Source organism: Ovis aries, chromosome 3 (genome assembly GCF_016772045.2).
Source record: "Ovis aries strain OAR_USU_Benz2616 breed Rambouillet chromosome 3, ARS-UI_Ramb_v3.0, whole genome shotgun sequence".
NCBI lineage: Eukaryota > Metazoa > Chordata > Mammalia > Artiodactyla > Bovidae > Ovis > Ovis aries.
In genome coordinates, this window is record NC_056056.1 from 137,575,743 (window position 1) to 137,594,916 (window position 19,174).

The 19,174-nt window shown below is 42.5% G+C and overlaps 1 protein-coding gene and 1 pseudogene across 1 annotated transcript; one reads left to right on the forward strand and one right to left on the reverse strand.

The window, feature by feature from the left end:
• Positions 1 to 3,542: 3,542 nt before the first annotated feature.
• LALBA (lactalbumin alpha) lies at positions 3,543 to 5,573 on the forward strand. Its single transcript, NM_001009797.1, is given in 4 exon segments — positions 3,543 to 3,701; positions 4,028 to 4,186; positions 4,662 to 4,737; positions 5,245 to 5,573. Coding segments are annotated over 4 exon segments (429 nt in total). The 5' UTR covers positions 3,543 to 3,568; the 3' UTR covers positions 5,306 to 5,573.
• An 8,894-nt stretch (positions 5,574 to 14,467) lies between these two features.
• LOC101121506 (olfactory receptor 8S1-like) lies at positions 14,468 to 18,709 on the reverse strand (annotated as a pseudogene).
• Between the last annotated feature and the right edge of the window lie 465 nt (positions 18,710 to 19,174).

Here is a 19,174-nt window from a genome sequence, read left to right on the forward strand (position 1 = left end):
TGGGCAGGAGACATTTTACACCAGGCACCTCTGTTGGAAAGACTATTCTCTAGGACTAGATTTTTTAATCTATACCTCTTCCACGTGGTTCAAGGTCATCTTCTCACTCCCAGCCATATTTCAGTCATATTTGCTTAGGGTGATGGAATTTCTGTTCTTGTTCTCCATGTACTCTTCCAATGCCTCTGAATGGAACGGAGGAGAAATGCAGTGGATGCACTTCTGCTGTGTTTCTAAACACATATCTCTGATATTAGGACTTTCTGCTCCTCTCTCTTGGAACACCAAGATCCTCTACACTCATTTCACTCATGGTGCTGATGCCAAAAACTTGGTCTCTGGGCACTGAATTGAATCTTGGAGACAGAGTTTTGGGTGAAGTAGAAGATGATAGCTGTATTGCTTTTCAAAGCAAAAGGAGAACACAATGGGCTCATGCCCCTCAAAACTGTGTGTCCCAACCTGGGAAGATTTGGTGAGGCGTTTTTTGGCAATGGTTCAAAGGCAGGGGTGTTGATAAGAGTAGGATGTGTGCAGGGCCTTCACTCCTTTAATCTGGCCTCAGGTAGTCGTCTCTGAAATAAATGCTAACATCTTCCATTTGCTGGAGGTTTTAATTCCGCAAAGAGCTCAAGAATATTGTTAGTGTATCCCTTATGGTGAAACTAGGACCCTGCCCCAAGGCTGTGCTATTGTTTCTTGGCTGCTCCTCCCTGTCTCTGCATCTCCACCTTTCCCTGAATCTACCCTTTGGAATTCAGGTAAGGTCATGGAGGCTGGAGTCTATTCCCTACAAAGAAGAATATGAGGGACATGAAAAGACTTCTGTTTTCAGAAGCCGCACAGGGTCCTGTTCAGTTTCAGTACTTCATATAGTGATTATCAATACTTCATATAGTGAGTACATCATGAGAAATGCCGGGCTGGATGAAGCACAAGCTGGGATCAAGATTGTCAGGAGAAATATCAATAACCAGATATGCAGATGACACCACCCATATGGCAGAAAGTGAAGAGGAGCTGAAGAGCCTCTTGATGAAAGTGAAAGAGGAGAGTGAAAAAGCTGGCTTAAAACTCAACATTCAGATAACGAAGATCATGGCATCTGATCCCATGACTCCATGGCAAATAGATGGGGAAACAATGGAAACAGTGAGAGACTTTATTTTCTTGGGCTCCGAAATCACTGCAGATGGTGACTGTAGCCATGAAATTAAAAGATACTTGCTCCTTGGAAGAAAAGCTATGACCAACCTAGACAGCATATTAAATAGCAGAGACATTACCAACAGAGGTCTGTCTAGTCAAAGCTATGGTTTTTCCAGCAGTCATGTATGGTTGTGAGAGTTGGACTATAATGAAAACTGAGTGCTGAAGGACTGATGCTTTTGAACTGTGGTGTTGGAGAAGACTCTTGAGAGCCCCTTGGACTGCAAGGAGATCCAATCAGTCCATTCTAAAGATCAGTCCTGGGTGTTCATTGGAAGGACTGATGCTGAAGTTGAAGCTCCAATACTTTGGCCACCTGATGTGAAGAAATGACTCATGTGAAAAGACCCTGATACTGGGAAATATTGAAGGCAGGAGGAGAAGGGATGACAGAGGATGGAAGAGTTGGATGGAATCACCAACTCAATGGACATGAGTTTAAGCAAGCTCCAGGAGTTGGTAATGGGCAGGGAAGCCTGGCATGCTGCAGTCCATGGGGTTGCAAAGAGTTGGACACTACTGAGCGACTGAACTGAACTGATAGTGATAATGCATGGTACAGAATATAGGATAAAACAGAGGAAGAGTTTGCCCTGATTCTGAAGAGTTGTAGGATATAAAAGTTTAGAATATCTTCAGGTTGGAACCCTTAAATTATTTGCTTAGGATGGGTACCCAATCAGGTTTTAGAGACTGAGGTAGAGAGAATAAGCCTTGGCATACAAGAAGCTAACAGCTATTGGTACCATAGCATGAAGCTTGATGCCAGCAATTTGAAGGAACCATTTAGAACTAGTATCCTAAACTCTATATGCTCCAGGACACTGATCTTAAAGCTCAGGTTCAGAATCTTGTTTTATAAGCTCTAGGTGTATACTGTGGGGGTTCCCTGGTGGCTCAGATGGTAAAGTGTCTGCCTGCAATGTGGGCAATCTCGGTTCGATTCCTGGCTCAGGAAGATCCCCTGGAGAAGGAAATGGCAACCCACTCCAGTACTCTTGCCTGGAAAATTCCATGGACAGAAGAGCCTTGTAAGCTACAGTCCATGGGATCACAAAGAGGTGGACATGACTGAGCAACTTCCCTTCCCTTCACTTCACAGGTGTATACTGTACTGTGCTGTGCTTAGTTGCTCAGCTGTGTCTGACTCTTTGTGACCCCATGAACTGTAGCCCACCAGGCTCCTCTGTCCATGGGGATTCTCCAGGCAAGAATACTGGAGTGGGTTGCCACGCCCTCCTCCAGGGGATTCCCCTCCAGGGGATTCCCCACCCAGGGATTGAACCCAGGTCTCCTGCATTGCAGAAAGATTCTTTACCATCTGAGCCACCAGGGAAGCCCAAGAATACTGGAGTGGGTAGCCTATTCCTTCTCCAGGGGATCTTCCCATCCCAGGAATTGAACTGGGGTCTCCTGCACTTCAGGTGGGTTCTTCACCAGCTGAACTACCAGGTGTATACTACTCTGATATTAAAGTGCTTAAAGTCCAGTTTTCCCACCTTTCCCAAAAAGGTTGAGTCACTCTTTTTTAACCTTCTGTGGCCTACTCTGAGGCTGTCTACAAGCTTATATATTTATGAACACATTTATTGCAAGTTGTTAGTTTTAGATTTACAATGTGGTGTCTGGCTCTTTAGTGGTATTGGTGGTTGGGGATGGGGAGGCTGATAGCAGCTCAGAGGGTAGCTAGATACTGTCATACGCACTTTTCAAGTTCTCCATTTTTGTGAAATAGAAAGTCTCTGGATCCAAGTTATATGTGATTCTCAGTCTCTGTGGTCATATTCTATTTCTGTTCCTGACCACTCAACCAGGAACCAAGATATCAAGGGACACTTCTTTTGTTTCATGCCTGGGTTGAGTGGGCCAGTGTCAACTCTGATTCTGGGACCATGACATATGATGATGTACAGTCCTTTCGCGTATTCTATATGTCTCTAAGGGGAAGGAGGAGTTGACCATGGACGCTTTGTGCATTTTCTGATCGCTTCACTTGTATTACCCCTGAGGCCCCCTTTGTTCCCGAAGTAGGTTGGGCACATCTTGCTTCCTAGAACCAACACTACCAGAAACAACATAAATAAAGCCAAATGGGAAACAGGATCATGTTTGTAACACTCTTTGGGCAGGTAACAATTCCTAGTATGGACTAGATATTCTGGGGAGGAAAGGAAAAGTGGGGTGAAATTACTGAAGGAGGCTAGCAGGCTCAATGTTTCTTTGTTGGTTTGACTGGCCTCTCTCGTCCTCCTCTTCCTGGATGTAAGGTTTGATGCCAGGGCCCCTGAGGCTTTTTCCACAAATAAAAGGAGGTGAGCAGTGTGGTGACCCCATTTCAGGATCTTAGGGGGTAACCAAAATGATGTCCTTTGTCTCTCTGCTCCTGGTAGGCATCCTATTCCATGCCACCCAGGCTGAACAATTAACAAAATGTGAGGCGTTCCAGAAGCTGAAGGACTTGAAGGACTACGGAGGTGTCAGTTTGCCTGAATGTGAGTTCCCTGCTATTTTGCTTTGTCCCATAATTCATCCTCTTCACTCTTTCCCTCCATTCTCTTCAACCTCTTTTTTCCCTCTACTCTTAATTAAATTATCGAACAATTCTCTTATTTGTTTACTCTTTTATTACATTTATTTATGTATCTCTCCTTTTTCCCGTTGTCTGATCCTTTGGAACTCTTTTCACCTTATCAAGATACTCTGTGGTCTGCCATATTTGGAGATTGGTTGGAGAGCCTTTTTCTGTCTGGGAATACAGGTCCTCATTTATGCTATACATGAACATCCTTGTGAATTCTCTTTTTCGTCTTTCTTTCAGGGGTCTGTACTGCATTTCATACCAGTGGTTATGACACACAAGCCATAGTACAAAACAATGACAGCACAGAATATGGACTCTTCCAGATAAATAATAAAATTTGGTGCAAAGACGACCAGAACCCTCACTCAAGGAACATCTGTAACATCTCCTGTGACAGTGAGTGACTTCTTTCTACCCTGTTCCTGTGTTTTTTTAAAACCTACTCCTGGGATAACCTCCTTTTTTTTTAGTGTGAAACACACCTTTGGCTTCACTGCCTTGGCCTCCAAATTAACTGTGGGACTTGATAATACCGAGTAAGAGGCTCTTAGAATTTTTCATTAACACCAAATCCCCAGACAGTTTCTTAAAGTTCATGGGTAGGTGACCTGAGCTGTTTGGCGATCTTGATGTATAATACCCTGTATTTTCAGACTAAGTTGGTTGATGAAGTTGATAATTCCTAAGGAGCTGCCCCAGAGAAGAGAAGGGAGTCCTTACCTAGGGATAGGCATTACTGTATTAAATCTCTCATCTAAAAGGCAACAGGCATAAGCCTCTAGTTCAGAGAAAACCAGAGAAGACGGAAATTCACTACCCTTCTGGGTAATACTTAGCTCTCTCATTTTTTTCCACCTGTAACTCCTGCCAGAGTTCCTGGATGATGATCTTACTGATGACATTGTGTGTGCCAAGAAGATTCTGGATAAAGTAGGAATTAACTACTGGTGAGTCACCTCTCTATTTTTCACTTAATCTTTCCCCTCTTTCTTCTCAGTCCTTTCGCCCCAGCACTGTACTCCGTTCTCTCTATTTCCTGGTCTTTTAAGCTAGAATGTCATCTTAAAATCAAAAATCATCAAGCAGACTCAGGTTTCCAATTCTGAAGCTTCACTTTACTTCACTCCTGTTAGCAATTTCCCTACCTAGGGTTCCCTAATAGAGGGCTGAGATCCAGGATTTCCTTCACCAGGACTTGAACATCTAATTCTACTTGTTCAGTCTTACATCCTAAGGCATGCCCTTTGTACCACTGTCCCACAATTTTCTTGGAGTTTTAAAAAATGGACCTTACTCCACTAAGTGGCTCAGTATCTCTAGCCATGTGGCTGGAAAAGTCTGTCTGTAATTTTCACCCACAATCTTTTGCCTCAGCCTTCCTGGGGATAAAGCTAGATGTAAATCTAACCAAGATCCTGTCAGTCAATTTGCCTTGTCTCCTTCTTCATGATCAGGTTGGCCCATAAAGCACTCTGTTCTGAGAAGCTGGATCAGTGGCTCTGTGAGAAGTTGTGAACACCTGCTGTCTTTGCTGCTTCTGTCCTCTTTCTGTTCCTGGAACTCCTCTGCCCCTTGGCTACCTCGTTTTGCTTCTTTGCACCCCCTTGAAGCTAACTCGTCTCTGAGCCCTGGGCCCTGTAATGACGATGGACATGTAAGGACTAATCTCCAGGGATGCGTGAATGGTGCTCGGGACATTTGACCCTTGCTCGGTGCCCCTGATAGCACTTTTAATGCAACAGTGCATATTCCACTTCTGTCCTGAATAAAAGGCCTGATTCTGAGTGGCTGGCTGTATTTTCTTCCTGGTGGGAGAGGGAGGAAATAGGGTGAGTAGGTAGACGTGGCTGTGGGTCACAGAAACCTTCATCTCTACTAAGGAGGAGAGAAAGACTGAGCTTATAACAACTCAAAGATTGAGATTACTTTCTGTATTAATTCAATTCAACAGAGTTTTACTGATCACCTAGCATAATTCAAAGAACTATGGAGGGGATCTAAAGTTGGCTAAAAGCATCTCTAACCTCAACTAGTATAATACAAACATTAATAAATAATTATAATACAAGATTCAATGGACATGGACTTGGGCAAACACTGGGAGACGGTGAGGGACAGGGAGGCCTGGTGAGCTGCAGTCCATGGGATCACAAAGACTCAGACATGACTTAGTAACTGAACAGCAACAACAACAGCAACATAATACAAGATATAGTGTCATAAGTATCATTAGGTTAGAAAACTGTCAATATCTTCTAATTCCCTCCTCTTACCTCTATATCCACTGGGGCTTTTGGCATTCAGACCATATTTGCCTTGTCTCAGAGACTAGCAGCTCCCAAATGAAGCTGCCATAATCTGTTTAGAGACTTATAGGCCCTGTCGAGCAGTGAACAGGACACCCCTCTCTTACACTTATGAAAACAAACTCTCAGGAAATAACTTGGTATTCATCATATGATTTTAGTCTGAATTTGAACACAATGTGACACACCTCCCAGGGGTACTGCATGCTATTCCTTCCCTAATTATGGGACAAAGTGCTTTCCCCAAGTCTACAAGGTTTTAGAATAATCGCTGTTCACAGTGGTATGTGGGAGGGCAGGATTGAATGACCATTCCACCAACCAAACTCACACATCTCCTTATTATTTGCTTCAGTTACAGTCTCAGGAAGGCATCAGTTCACTTCAGTTCAGTCACTCAGTCGTGTCCAACTCTTTGCAACCCCATGAACTGCAGCATGCCAGGCCTGCCTGCCCATCACCAACTCCCAGAGTTCATCCAAACTCATGTCCATTGAGTCGGTGATGCCATCCAACTATCTCATCCTCTATCATCCCCTAATCTTTCCCAGCATCAGGGTCTTTTCAAATGAGTCAGCTCTTTGTATCAGGTGGCCGAAGTGTTGGAGTTTCAGCTTCAACATTAGCCCTTCTAATGAACACCCAGGACTGATCTCCTTTAGGATGGACTGGTTGGATCTCCTTGCAGTCCAAGGGACTCTCAAGAGTCTTCTCCAATGCCATAGTTCAAAAGCATCAATTCTTTAGTGCTCAGCTTTCTTCACAGTCCAACTCTCACATCCATACATGACTACTGGAAAACCATAGCCTTGACTAGACAGACCTTTGTTGACAAAGTAATGTCGTTGCTTTTTAATATGCTATCTAGGTTGGTCATAACTTTCCTTCCAAGGAGTAGCGACTTTTAATTTCATGGGTGCAGTCACCATCTGCAGTGATTTTGAGCTCTCAAAAGTAAAATCTCTCACTGTTTCCATTGTTTCCCCATCTATTTGCCATGAAGTGATGGGCCCAGATGCCATGATCTTAGTTTTCTGAATGTTGAACTTTAAGCCAACTTTTTCACTCTCCACTTACACTTTCATCAAGAGGTTCTTTAGTTCTTCTTCACTTTCTGCCATAAGGGTGGTGTCATCTGCATATCTGAGGTTATTGGTATTTCTCCCAGCATCCATGATTCCAGCTTGTGGTTCTTTCAGCCCAGCGTTTCTCATGATGTACTCTGCATATAAGTTAAATAAGCAGTATACAACCACAATATACACAATATACAGCCTTGATGTACTCCTTTTCCTATTTGGAACCAATCAGTTGTTCCATGTCCAGTTCTAACTGTTGCTTCCTGACCTGCATATAGGTTTCTCAAGAGGCAGGTCAGGTGGTCTAGTATTCTCATCTCTTTCAGAATTTTCCACAGTTTACTGTGATCCACACAGTCAAAGGCTTTGGCATAGTCAATAAAGCAGAAATAGATCTTTTCTGGAACTCTCTTGCTCTTTCCATGATCCAGCGGATGCTGGCAATTTGATCTCTGGTTCCTCTGCTTTTTCTAAAACCAGCTTGAACATCTGGAAGTTCATGGTTCACGTATTGCTGAAGCCTGGCTTGGAGAATTTTGAGCATTACTTTACTAGTGTGTGAGATGAGTGCAATTGTGCGGTAGTTTGAGCATTCTTTGGCATGCTTTTCTTTGGGACTGGAATGAAAACGGACCTTTTCCAGTCCTGTGGCTACTGCTGAGTTTTCCAAATTTGCTGGCATGTTGAGTGCAGCACTTTCACAGCATCATCTTTCAGAATTTGAAACAGCTCAACTGGAATTCCGTTACCTCCACTAGCTTTGTTCGTAGTGATGCTTTCTAAGGCCCACTTGACTTCACATTCCAGGATGTCTGGCTCTAGGTGAGTAATCACACCATCGTGATTATCTGGGTTGTGAAGTGCTTTTTTGTACAGTTCTTCTGTGTATTCTTGCCACCTCTTCTTAATATCTTCTGCTTCTGTTAGGTCCATACCATTTCTGTCCTTTATTGTACCCATCTTTGCATGAAATGTTCCCTTGGTATCTCTAATTTTCTTGAAGAGATCTCTAGTCTTTCCCATTCTATTGTTTTTCTCAATTTCTTTGCACTGATTACTGAGGAAGGCTTTCTTGTCTCTCCTTGCTATTCTTTGGAACTCAGCATTTAGATGCTTATATCTTTCCTTTTCTCCTTTGCTTTTCACAGCATTGTAAGGCTTCCTCAGACAGCCATTTTGCCTTTTTGCATTTCTTATTCTTGGGGATGGTCTTGATCCCTGTCTCCTGTACAGTGTCACGAACCTCCGTTCATAGTTCATCAGGCACTCTGTCTTTCAGATCTAGTCCCTTAAATCTACTTCTCACTTCCACTGTATAATCATAAGGGATTTGATTTAGGTCATACCTGAATGGTCTAGTGATTTTTCCCACTTTCTTCAATTTAAGTCTGAATTTGGCAGTAAGGAGTTCATGATCTGAGCCACAGTCAGCTCCTGGTCTTGTTTTTGCTGACTATATAGAAAGCTGAGCACCGAAGAATTGATGCGTTTGAACTGTGGTGTTGGAGAAGACTCTTGAGGGTCCCTTGGACTGCAAGGAGATCCAACCAGTCCATTCTGAAGGAGATCAGCCCTGGGATTTCTTTGGAAGGAATGATGCTAAAGGTGAAGCTCTAGTACTTTGGACACCTCATGTGAAAAGTTGACTCATTGGAAAAGACTCTGATGCTGGGAGAGATTGGGGGCAGGAGGAGAAGGGGACGACCCAGGATGAGATGGCTGGATGGCATCATGGACTCGATGGACATGGGTCTGGGTGAACTCCAAGAGATGGTGGTGTCCTCGATGGACAGGGAGGCCTGGCGTGCTGCGATTCATGGGGTCGCAAAGAGTCGGACACAAATGAGTGACTGAACTGAACTGAACTGATAGAGCTTCTCCATCTTTGGCTGCAAAGAATATAATCAGTCTGATTTCGGTATTGGCCATCTGGTGATGTCCATGTGTAGAGTCTTCTCTTGTGTTGCTGGAAGAGGCTCTTTGTTATGAACAGTGCATTCTCTTCGCAAAACTCTGTTATCCTTTTCCCTGCTTCATTCTGTACGCCAAGGCCAAATTTGCCTTTTACTCCTGGTGTTTCTTGACTTCCTACTTTTGCATTCTAGTCCCCTATAATGAAAAGAACATCTTTTTGGGGTGTTAATTCTAAAAGGTCTTGTAGGTCTTTATAGAACCATTCAACCTCAGCTTCTTCAGCGTTACTGGTAGGGGCACAGACTTGGATTACCGTGATATTGAATGGTTTGCCTTGGAAATGAACAGAGATCATTCTGTCGTTTTTGAGATTGCATCCAAGTACTGCATTTTGGACTCTTTTGTTGCCTATGATGGCTACTCCATTTCTTCTAAGCAATTCCTGCCCGCAGTGGTAGATATAATGGTCATCTGAGTTAAATTCATCTGGAAAAGGTGAAGGACCCGCTCCATCAGATGGGCAGACCAGAAATTTAACTAAAGTTGGGACTGTTTCATTTAGTTCCATATCCCTGGCCTTCATCCTATAGAGAAATATTTTCATGTTGGAAATTTCACTTGTGACTGTACTGTATATGAGGCCATGATTTTCAGAGGGCTTTGCCAAAGGAAATTGACAGTTGCAGAGAGGATCTTAGCCTAGGCTCAACGGACTGAGAATAGATAGAAACCAGGGAGCCTGCGCGGAAGTGGTCTTGACTGCTGCAGGCTTCTCAGCCCTAGAGTAGAGCAACTGCTGTTGTTCTCTTTCTGAGAACTCTTTAGAGCTGAGTGGGAGATGGGGTGGCAGCTGAGCCATTTGTTCAGCATTCTCCAACTACTGCTTCTTCCTCTAGGCCTGGAGCAAGTCTCCCCCCCCCCCAATTTTAGACTTTTTATTTTGTATTCAGGTATAGCCGATTAGCAATGTTGTGGTAGTTTTAGGTGAGCAGTGAAGGGACTCAGCTATACATACACATGCATCCATTCTCCCCCAAACCCCGCTTCCATCCAGGCTGGCACATAACATTGAGTACAGTTCCACGTGCTATATAATAGCTCCTTGTTGGTCATCCATTTTGAATATAGCAGTGTGTACATGACCTCCCCAAACTCCCTAACTATCCCTTCCCCCTGAGCAACTGTAAGTTTGTTTTCTAAGTCTGAATCTCTTTCTGGTTTGTATCATTTTTTTTTAGAGTCCACATATAAGGGATGTCATATGATATTTCTCTTTCTCTGTCTGACTTACTTCACTCAGTATGACACTCTCTAGACCCACCCGTGTTGTGAACAGCATTGTTTCCTTCTATTTGATGCCTGAGTAATGTTCCATTGTATGTATATGCCACACCCTCTTTATCCACTCCTCTGATGGGGACATGCATGTTGGCTCCATGTGTGGGCCATTGCAAACAGTGCTGCGGTAAACACCGGGCTGCATGTGTCTTTTTGGATGACGTTTTTCTCATGGTATATGCCCAGGAGTGGGATTGCAGGGTCATATGGTCGCTCTATTTTTAGTTTTATAAGGAACCTCCATACTGTGTTTCCTAGTGGCTGTACTGATTTGTATTCCCACCAACAGTGTAGGAGGTTTTCCTTTTCTCTCCACCGTCTCCAGCATTTGTTGTTTGTGGATTTTTTGGCGATAGCCATTCCAACCAGTGTGAGGTGATATGTCATTGTAGTTTTAATTTGCATTTCTCTACTAACTAGGAACATTGAACATCTTTTCACGTACCCGTTGGCCATCTGTATGTCCTCTTTGGAGAAATGTCAATTCAGGTCTTCTGCCCATTTTTTGAGTGAGCTATTTGTTTGATGCTGCTAAGCATCATAAGCTGTTTGTACATTTTAGAAACTCATCCCTTATTAGTCACATTATTTGCAAATATTTTCTCTCAATCTGTGGGTTGTCTTTTTGTTGTGTTTATTGTTTTCTTTGTTGTGCAAAACCTTTTGAGTTTAAGTAGGTCCCATTTGTGTATTTTTGTTGTTATTTCTGTTATTCCAGGAGATGGATCAAAAAAGCTGTTGCTCTGATTTATGTCAGAGAGTGTCCTGCCTGTGTTTTCCTCCAAGAGTTTAATTGTATCTGGTCTCACTTTTAGCTCTTTAATCCATTTTGAGCTTATCTTTGTGTATGGAGTTAAAGAATAATTTAATTTAATTTATTTTTTTTTACATGTGGCTGTCCAGTTTCCCCAGCACAATTTGTTGAAGAGACTGTCTTTCCACCATTGTGTAGTCTTGCCTCCTTTGTCATAGATTAATTGGCCATAGGTGCATGGGCTTATTTCTGGGGTTTCTATCCTGTGGAACAGATCTTGAAACAGACAGAGATCTGAAGTGGTCTGGGCTCAGGTGGGTGGCAGTTTTTATGCTCAGCTTTTTTTTTTCTTATACTCAGGGCAGGGTGGCCAGACTGCACATAATTCAGTGAGCTCTGTGAGGATGACCCAGGTTGGCGTCCCAAAATATGGTCTTTTTTCTCCCTTTCTGTCCTGATCTCTCCTCCATGCTACTTTTCTCTGACATCTATATTGTCATGAAGGCAGGAATTTTACTGGACAAAATTAACTGATTTTTTTCATATGTTCCTTCTCTCACTCCCTTCAATCTCATTCATTCTTTTTTAATTTTGCACACTAATTGAGAGTCAATTAAGTGATAGGACATACTAGACACTGGGGATACAGAATCTGTTAGCCTGGGTTTTGCTCTCAAGACTTACACTTTATTTAAAAATTTTATTTATTTATTTAGGTGAATGTGTTTATTTTAAACTTCAACTTCAGTGTATATTAATTTTTTGAATATTAGTTCCTTGTTTAAAATGGGTGTGATGAGCCAGAACTCTATAAGACCTTTTAAGTCCTGTGTTTCTGTGTGATTGCTAAATATCACAGCTCTGTCTTCTGTTTTCGAAGACTTACACTTTAAATGTGGATAGTTCCTTCTGTTTCCTAGAATCATGTAAGAGACAGGACTTCTCAGACAGATCCACTATTCATTCCATCACTCACTCCATAATCAACAAATAGTTACTGAGGATTTGCTATTTGCTATGTTCTACTTTAGGTGTTGATAGTTAAGGACAAAGACAGGAGGAGATATACTGATTTTCATATCTTTCCTACTCTGGACCTCTAGATTTCATCAGGCAGTATTTGGTATGGGAACAAAGGAGGAGCTGGGTCTCAGTACTAAGATGGGACTCTTCCAAAATGAAGTGGTAAATTTGCTAGTGGTCAGATTTCCACTTTGTGCATAGACAAAAGTAAAAGATTGAGGGAGAGGCAAAAGGGGGCAGGTCAAAAGGGCAAGAAATGAAAAAGAAAAGCAATAGTTGTGGAAATGGCTGGTAGAGCTGTGAAGATATTCTTTATCCCCCCCCCCCCCAAGATTATTGCAGAGACAGTTGACATACATTACTGTATAAATCTGTATAAGTGCAAAGTGTAGAGCAGGATGGTTGGATATACATATATAAGTGAATATTACAAGAGGTTCAGTTAATATTCTTCATCTCAAAACTCCTAATTGAGAAAATCCTGAAAGTTCCCTCTGATGGAGAAAATTTTCACACATTGAGGTATGAGGAAGTCATTTTGGCTCATACATGTTTCAGCCTGAATTTTGTGTGAGCCTGAACAGCTTGTAAACATGTACTGTATGTCTGCTTCAATCATTAAGGTAAAGGATGTCTGTTTTGAAGACAGGGATAAAGAAACCCCATTCTCATGACATCCATGTTAACATTCCCTGAAAGATTGTATTCCATTCCTAGACATTAGGGTCCTGCTGTTAAAAAGAGTCCAAGCTTGCTCTGCTCGCTGCACAATAGGCCAATGAATCTGAGAGATGAGGTGTTAAGGAAAGGAACACAACTTCATTCAGAAAGCTGGCTGACCAAGAGGATGTCTTGGTAGAATAATGTCTCAAAATAACCATATTGTTGGGGTCTGGATGCCAAGTTCTTTTATGGATCAGAGATGGGGGGAGATGAGGAAACAGATTAAAAAAGCCATTTAACCTTGTAAGCACCTCCTAGATTGGCAAGCCTCAGGCAAGGACGTGTATTAATTTCTTCCTTCCTGTCATCTAAGGTGGACAGAGTTCTGAACAAAGGCACTTTAGCTGAACAGTCAGGTTGAGGGGCAGGATTTTCTGAGGCCGGCCATTATGTGTGATTATAATAATCAAAGTGGCCAAAGAAACAGATATAGCATGGAAGAATAAAAACAGACTCTTCCCTGTTAACACTGCTGTCTCGCTGTCTATACACTTAACCTGTGTCTTTTGGAAACTGGATGGAATACACCCCTGTCACATGTGATGTATGTTCTGTGTTCTGATAATGTAAATGGCTGTGCAAAAAATAATGGTTCAATGGAGCAGTTTCTCAGAATCATCTGAGAGGTTGTCTTCTGGGCTATAGTTCTCAATGTGTCTCAAATATATTTCTAAAAAAATAAATTATCTTATAAAAATAAGTATAAAGAAACAAAGAAGTAAAAAAAGGGAAAACTTTACTTCTAGTGATGTAAATCCCTAATATTTACTCTCTTAACAGATTTCCTATATATCATACAATGGTGTTAACTAGAGTCATCATATTGTGCATCACATCCCTAGTACTTAATGTTATGCTGGAAATTTTACCTTATGATCACCATCCTCCAAACCCCCTTCTTCCCACCCCTCTGCCTCTGATGACCATTTGTTTTCTATGAGTTTGATTTTTCCCCATGTTCTGCAAATAAGGGAGATCATATTGCATTTGTCTGACATTTCACTCAGCGTAATGTTTTCGATGTCGATCCATGTTATCATGAATGGTAGAATGACCTCGTTTTTATGGCTGAATAATATTCCACAGCTTTATCCATGCCTTCTTTATCCATTCATCCATTAAGAAAACATAGGACCTTTCCATGTGTTGGCTATTGTAGATAATGCTCCTATGAACATGGGGGGTTGTAGATATCTTTTTGAGTTAATGTTTTCATTTACTTTGGATATACTCCCAGAAGTAGAATTGCTGGATCATATGTTTTTTAGTTTTTAGTTTTTCAAAGATCCTCCATATATCTGTTGAAAAGATTTTCTTGTGCAGTGATGGGTCCCCTGTGGATGGGTGCCATTAGTTCTCAAGAGGTTTCCACATCTTGCTTGACTGGAGGAGGGCACAGGGATCAGACAAACAAAGACTTCTGTTGCGGAGAAGAATTCATGCTGAGATAAATTAGGAGCAAAGTCTTTCTGTCTCCTTTTCTTTCTCATGACTTTTCCTGCTATTATCCTCCTATTATGAGGAGGCAGTAGAGCCTGGCTTAGAAGGTAAGCCTAGGCTTCCTCGCCAGCATCCTCCTTAGAGCTGCCTTCACTTCCTGGTTCTTCAGACTGTAGATAAGGGGGTCCAGTAGTGGGGTCACCATACTGTACTGTAAGGATAGGACTTGCTCCAGGACTGAGCCATAAGCTGGAGTCCTGTACCTTGAAGGGAATTGCACAAAGGAATAAAATGAGGTCCAGACAAAAGCCACAAGGCTGTTGGGCAGTCAGGGCCCATCCCATCCCAGATTCTGCAAGGATGGTCCTCAGGGCTGTCAGCTATCAGTGGTAGAAGCATCTAGAAATGACTATTATCAGGGAGAAGTCAGTCATTTCTGCTTTCAAATGCCTCCATACATGAGTGATCATATGTGAGACATTAGAGGAACTGCCCTGGAGAAAAAGGGAGTTCTGCAGCATATTAAGTGCTACAGGTTAGAATAAAACTTTAAAAAAAAATTCATGCATTTCTATAGCACTTCACAGTTTTCAAAGCGTCTTTCCTTAGTAGTTACGATGATAATCTGAGGATTTTTGCCTCTTCTTTTCCCTATATATACAACTGCATGTTCTTATCTTGTGATGATCGTTCCTAACAAAACTATATGATAGTCTAATAAAGTTGTCATTTTTTTTCCTACCATTTATGGCTCTAGGAATTACCTCAGAGTCACAGCCCATTATTTTTATAATGCTTAGTGGACCAAAATTTTGTCCTTTTTAGCACATTTGTCTTTGGCTTGGAAAAGAAGCCAAGCTTTGTAAATAAAGTGAAAGATACAAATGTATCTAGCATGAGATATGAATCCAAAATAGTAAGATTAAAATTGTGGGTGTATGTTGCTGCTGCTGCTGCTAAGCTGCTTCAGTCGTGTCCAACTCCATGCAGCCCCATAGACGGCAGCCCACCAGACTCCCCCATCACTGGGATTCTCCAGGCAAGAACACTGGAGTGGGTTGCCATTTCCTTCTCCAATGCATGAAAGTGAAAAGTGAAAGTGAAATCGCTCAGTCATGTCCTACTCTTAGTGACCCCAGGGACTGTAGCCTACCAGGCTCATCTGTCCATGGGATTTTCCAGGCAAGAGTACTGGAGTGGGTTGCCATTGTCTTCTCCTCATGGGTGTACATTGTTAAGTGTCATTGTGAGTATTTTTGAAAGAAGCGTTCAAATTTTATTTTTGCAATTGTGTCATTATCACTGGAATGATCTTTGTGGGTTTTATGTACTTGGTTAAAAAAGATACTCATTTTACTGTCATTTTTACTTTTAAATTTACCCCTCCTAATGTTTTTGTGAAGTGGTTGGAAGAAGTCTTATCATTCTCCTTATGGCAAATGAGGAAATTGAGAAAAAGAGAGCTGAAGAGTTTTGTCTTCAGGACAGGTGAGCTCTCCTGGACCTTATCATTTCCCACCCCTTACCTCTTGCCAAGTAACAACCAGGTGAGGAAAGTTCTCAATTTGTACAAATACATCTCCAGTTAAGTAGTAGAGAGCACATGCCATTAGTTACTCTGTTTCCTGGGAGCAAGGACCCATCAACTAGAGCTGTTTATGTCTGAGAGAAACATGGTAGAAAAGAGCTTGAGGTTCCAAGTCAGTGAGCCTTAGTTTATATTTTGGCTCCATTCCTAGCTTGTTCTGGCAGCTTTTGTAAGGTACCTGGTTACTCCTGAAACTCAGTATTCTTTTGGAAAATGAGGTTAATAATGTTTATCTTGTGGTGTGATACATACTAAAATTGATCTTGATTGTGTAAAGCAGCTGTAGTATAGTAACTAGCTAATCAATAGCTACAGTACAAATAAGCTTTGGAGACATCATCTTCCAGTAGGAAAGAGAAATGGCATGTTTTAAGGATGATGTATTTAATTTTTTTGTCCAACACTGAATAAAAGTCTACTAAAGGCTTTCATTTTCCCTTTTGATGACTCCCAAATAATGCTCAAAATTCTCCAAGCCAGGCTTCAGCAATACGTGAACTGTGAACTTCCAGATGTTCAAGCTGGTTCTAGAAAAGGCAGAGAAACCAGAGATCAAATTGCCAACTTCCGCTGGATCATTGAAAAAGCAAGAGAGTACCAGAAAAACATCTATTTCTGCTTTATTGACTATGCCAAAGCCTTTGACTGTGTGGATCACAATCAACTGTGGAAAATTCTGAAAGAGATTGGAATACCAGACCACCTAACCTGCCTCTTGAGAAACCTATATGCAGGCCAGGAAGCAACAGTTAGAACTGGACATGTAACAACAGACTGGTTCCAAATAGGAAAAGGAGTATGTCAAGGCTGTATATTGTCACCCTGCTTATTTAACTTACATGCAGAGTACATCATGAGAAATGCTGGGCTGGAAGAAGCACAAGCTGGAATCAAGATAGCCGGGAGAAATATCAATAACCTCAGATATGCTGACGGTACCACCCTTATAGCAGAAAGTGAAGAGGAGCTAAAAAGCCTCTTGATGAAAGTGAAAGAGAAGAGTGAAAAAGTTGGCTTAAAACTCAATATTCAGAAAATGAAGATCATGGCATCTGGTCCCATCACTTCATGGCAAATAGATAGGGAAACAGTGGAAACAATGTCAGACTTTATTTTTTTGGGCTCCAAAATCACTGCAGATGGTGATTGCAGCCATGAAATTGAAAGATGCTTACTCCTTGGAAGGAAAGTTATGACCAACCTAGATAGCATATTCAAAAGCAGAGACATTACTTTGCCGACAAAGGTCCATCTGGTCAAGGCTATGGTTTTTCCTGTGGTCATGTATGAATGTGAGAGTTGGACTGTGAAGAAAGCTGAGCGCTGAAGAATTGATGTTTTTGAACTGTGGTGTTGGAGAAGACTCTTGAGAGTCCCATGGACTGCAAGGAGATACAACCAGTTCACTCTAAAGGAGATCAGCCCTGGGATTTCTTTGGAAGGAATGATGCTAAAGCTGAAGCTCCAGTACTTTGGCCACCTCATGCGAAGAGTTGACTCGTTGGAAAAGACTCTGATGCTGGGAGGGATTAGGGGCAGGAGGAGAAGGGGACAACAGAGGATGAGATGGCTGGATGGCATCACCGACTCGATGGATGTGGGTTTGAGTGAACTCCGGGAGTTGGTGATGGACAGGGAGGCCTGGCGTGCTGCAATTCATGGGGTTGCAAAGAGTTGGACACGACTGAGCGACTGAACTGAACTGAAATCACAGTTTAATGGAAATTAGAAAAACTTCAGTCTTTGTATAAGCTTATTTTTCAGAGTTAGACAATTGAAGCCTCAGAAATAAAATGACTTTTTTTTTTTTTTTTTTAATAATTCACACATCTAGTCCACAGCAGAGGTGGAAATGGAGCCCAGGCCTTTTGAGTTCCAATAAAATTTTTTTCCTGCTACTTTGCAATGTTCTGATCTATAGACCAAGGTTACTTTAGAGTGGAAAATATTGTACATTATATTCAAAGGTTCAGCAATGATATATCTTAATGTTCATGAGGATGGAGATCACAACAAAATGAGATGAGCAGATAGAGAAGATCTGTTCCAAGCTGTTGCAGAGTTGATTCCCAAGGCTGTCTTGATACAGGTGTAAGAAAGCGGCACTAGGACAAGGGTGCCGAGGCCCAGGACCATCATGGTAGTCGGAGCAGAGGCAACGCTCATGGAGGGGTCAGAACAGGGGTCAGAACAGGGTCAGGAGCGCTGGAGGAAACCTGCAGGCGAAACTGGGGACAAGGTTGGGGCCACAGAAGTGCTGCTGAGCCAGGAGGATGGAGTTAAGCAGGCCAGTCCCCATTCCTATGGCCCAGGAGGCTCCCGCCAGGCCAGCACACCCCTTCTTGTTCACAGTCCCCACATACAGCAGTGGGCGGCACACAGCCTGGAACAGGTCACAGGCCATGACTGAAAAGAGGCCGGTTTCAGTGCCCCCTGAAAATATGACCAAGGAGATCTGGATGAAACACTCAAGGAAGGAAATAGTCTTCCACTTGGAAAGCAGGTTCTCTAGCAGCTTAGGCACAATGACTGAGGCATAGAAAGCATCCAGGAAGGAGAGGTGACTGAGAAAGAAGTACATGGGGGTGTGGAGGTGGGAATCAGTCCTGATCACCAGCAGCATTAGCAGGTTCCCTGTGAGGGTCAGGAGGTAAATCACCAAGAATGTTACAAAAGTACTACCTGAATGTGAGTGTTACTGGATAGTTCTTGGAGAATAGAGAAAGTGACTGTGGCTGTGTTCCCAACTTTCATGGAGCATTGGAGTTTCGCTTTAGAAGGACAAGAACAGAAAGAAATCTCCAACGTTATGAGTCTCAGAGCACAGCTGGGGATGAGGAGTCAGCTTCAGGACTGACCCTCCCAGATCGTGTAGCAGAGGCAACCTTGCCATGTCAGACCTCATCAACCTTTCCCAGCTCAAGGCAATAATCTATTGGTTTATTGGCTAAGGTGGAGACGGTGGGATGGAAGATGTAGAGAATCAAACTCAGAAAGGAAGGAGAAAAGAGACTATTCAGACTGGAGAAGGAAAGGAAGGGAGTTGTAAACAGCCTTCAGAGCACCCTGTTCTTGGTTCCAAAAAGAATGGAGTTCAAACTGCAGGAAGGCTCCCTGACATAGTGAACACGCCATAAAGATGCTGACCGACCATCCTGCTGACAGTCCATGATGCGTGTTTGAGTGGTTGCTAGAGGCACTGTGACAGCAGGAGATGCC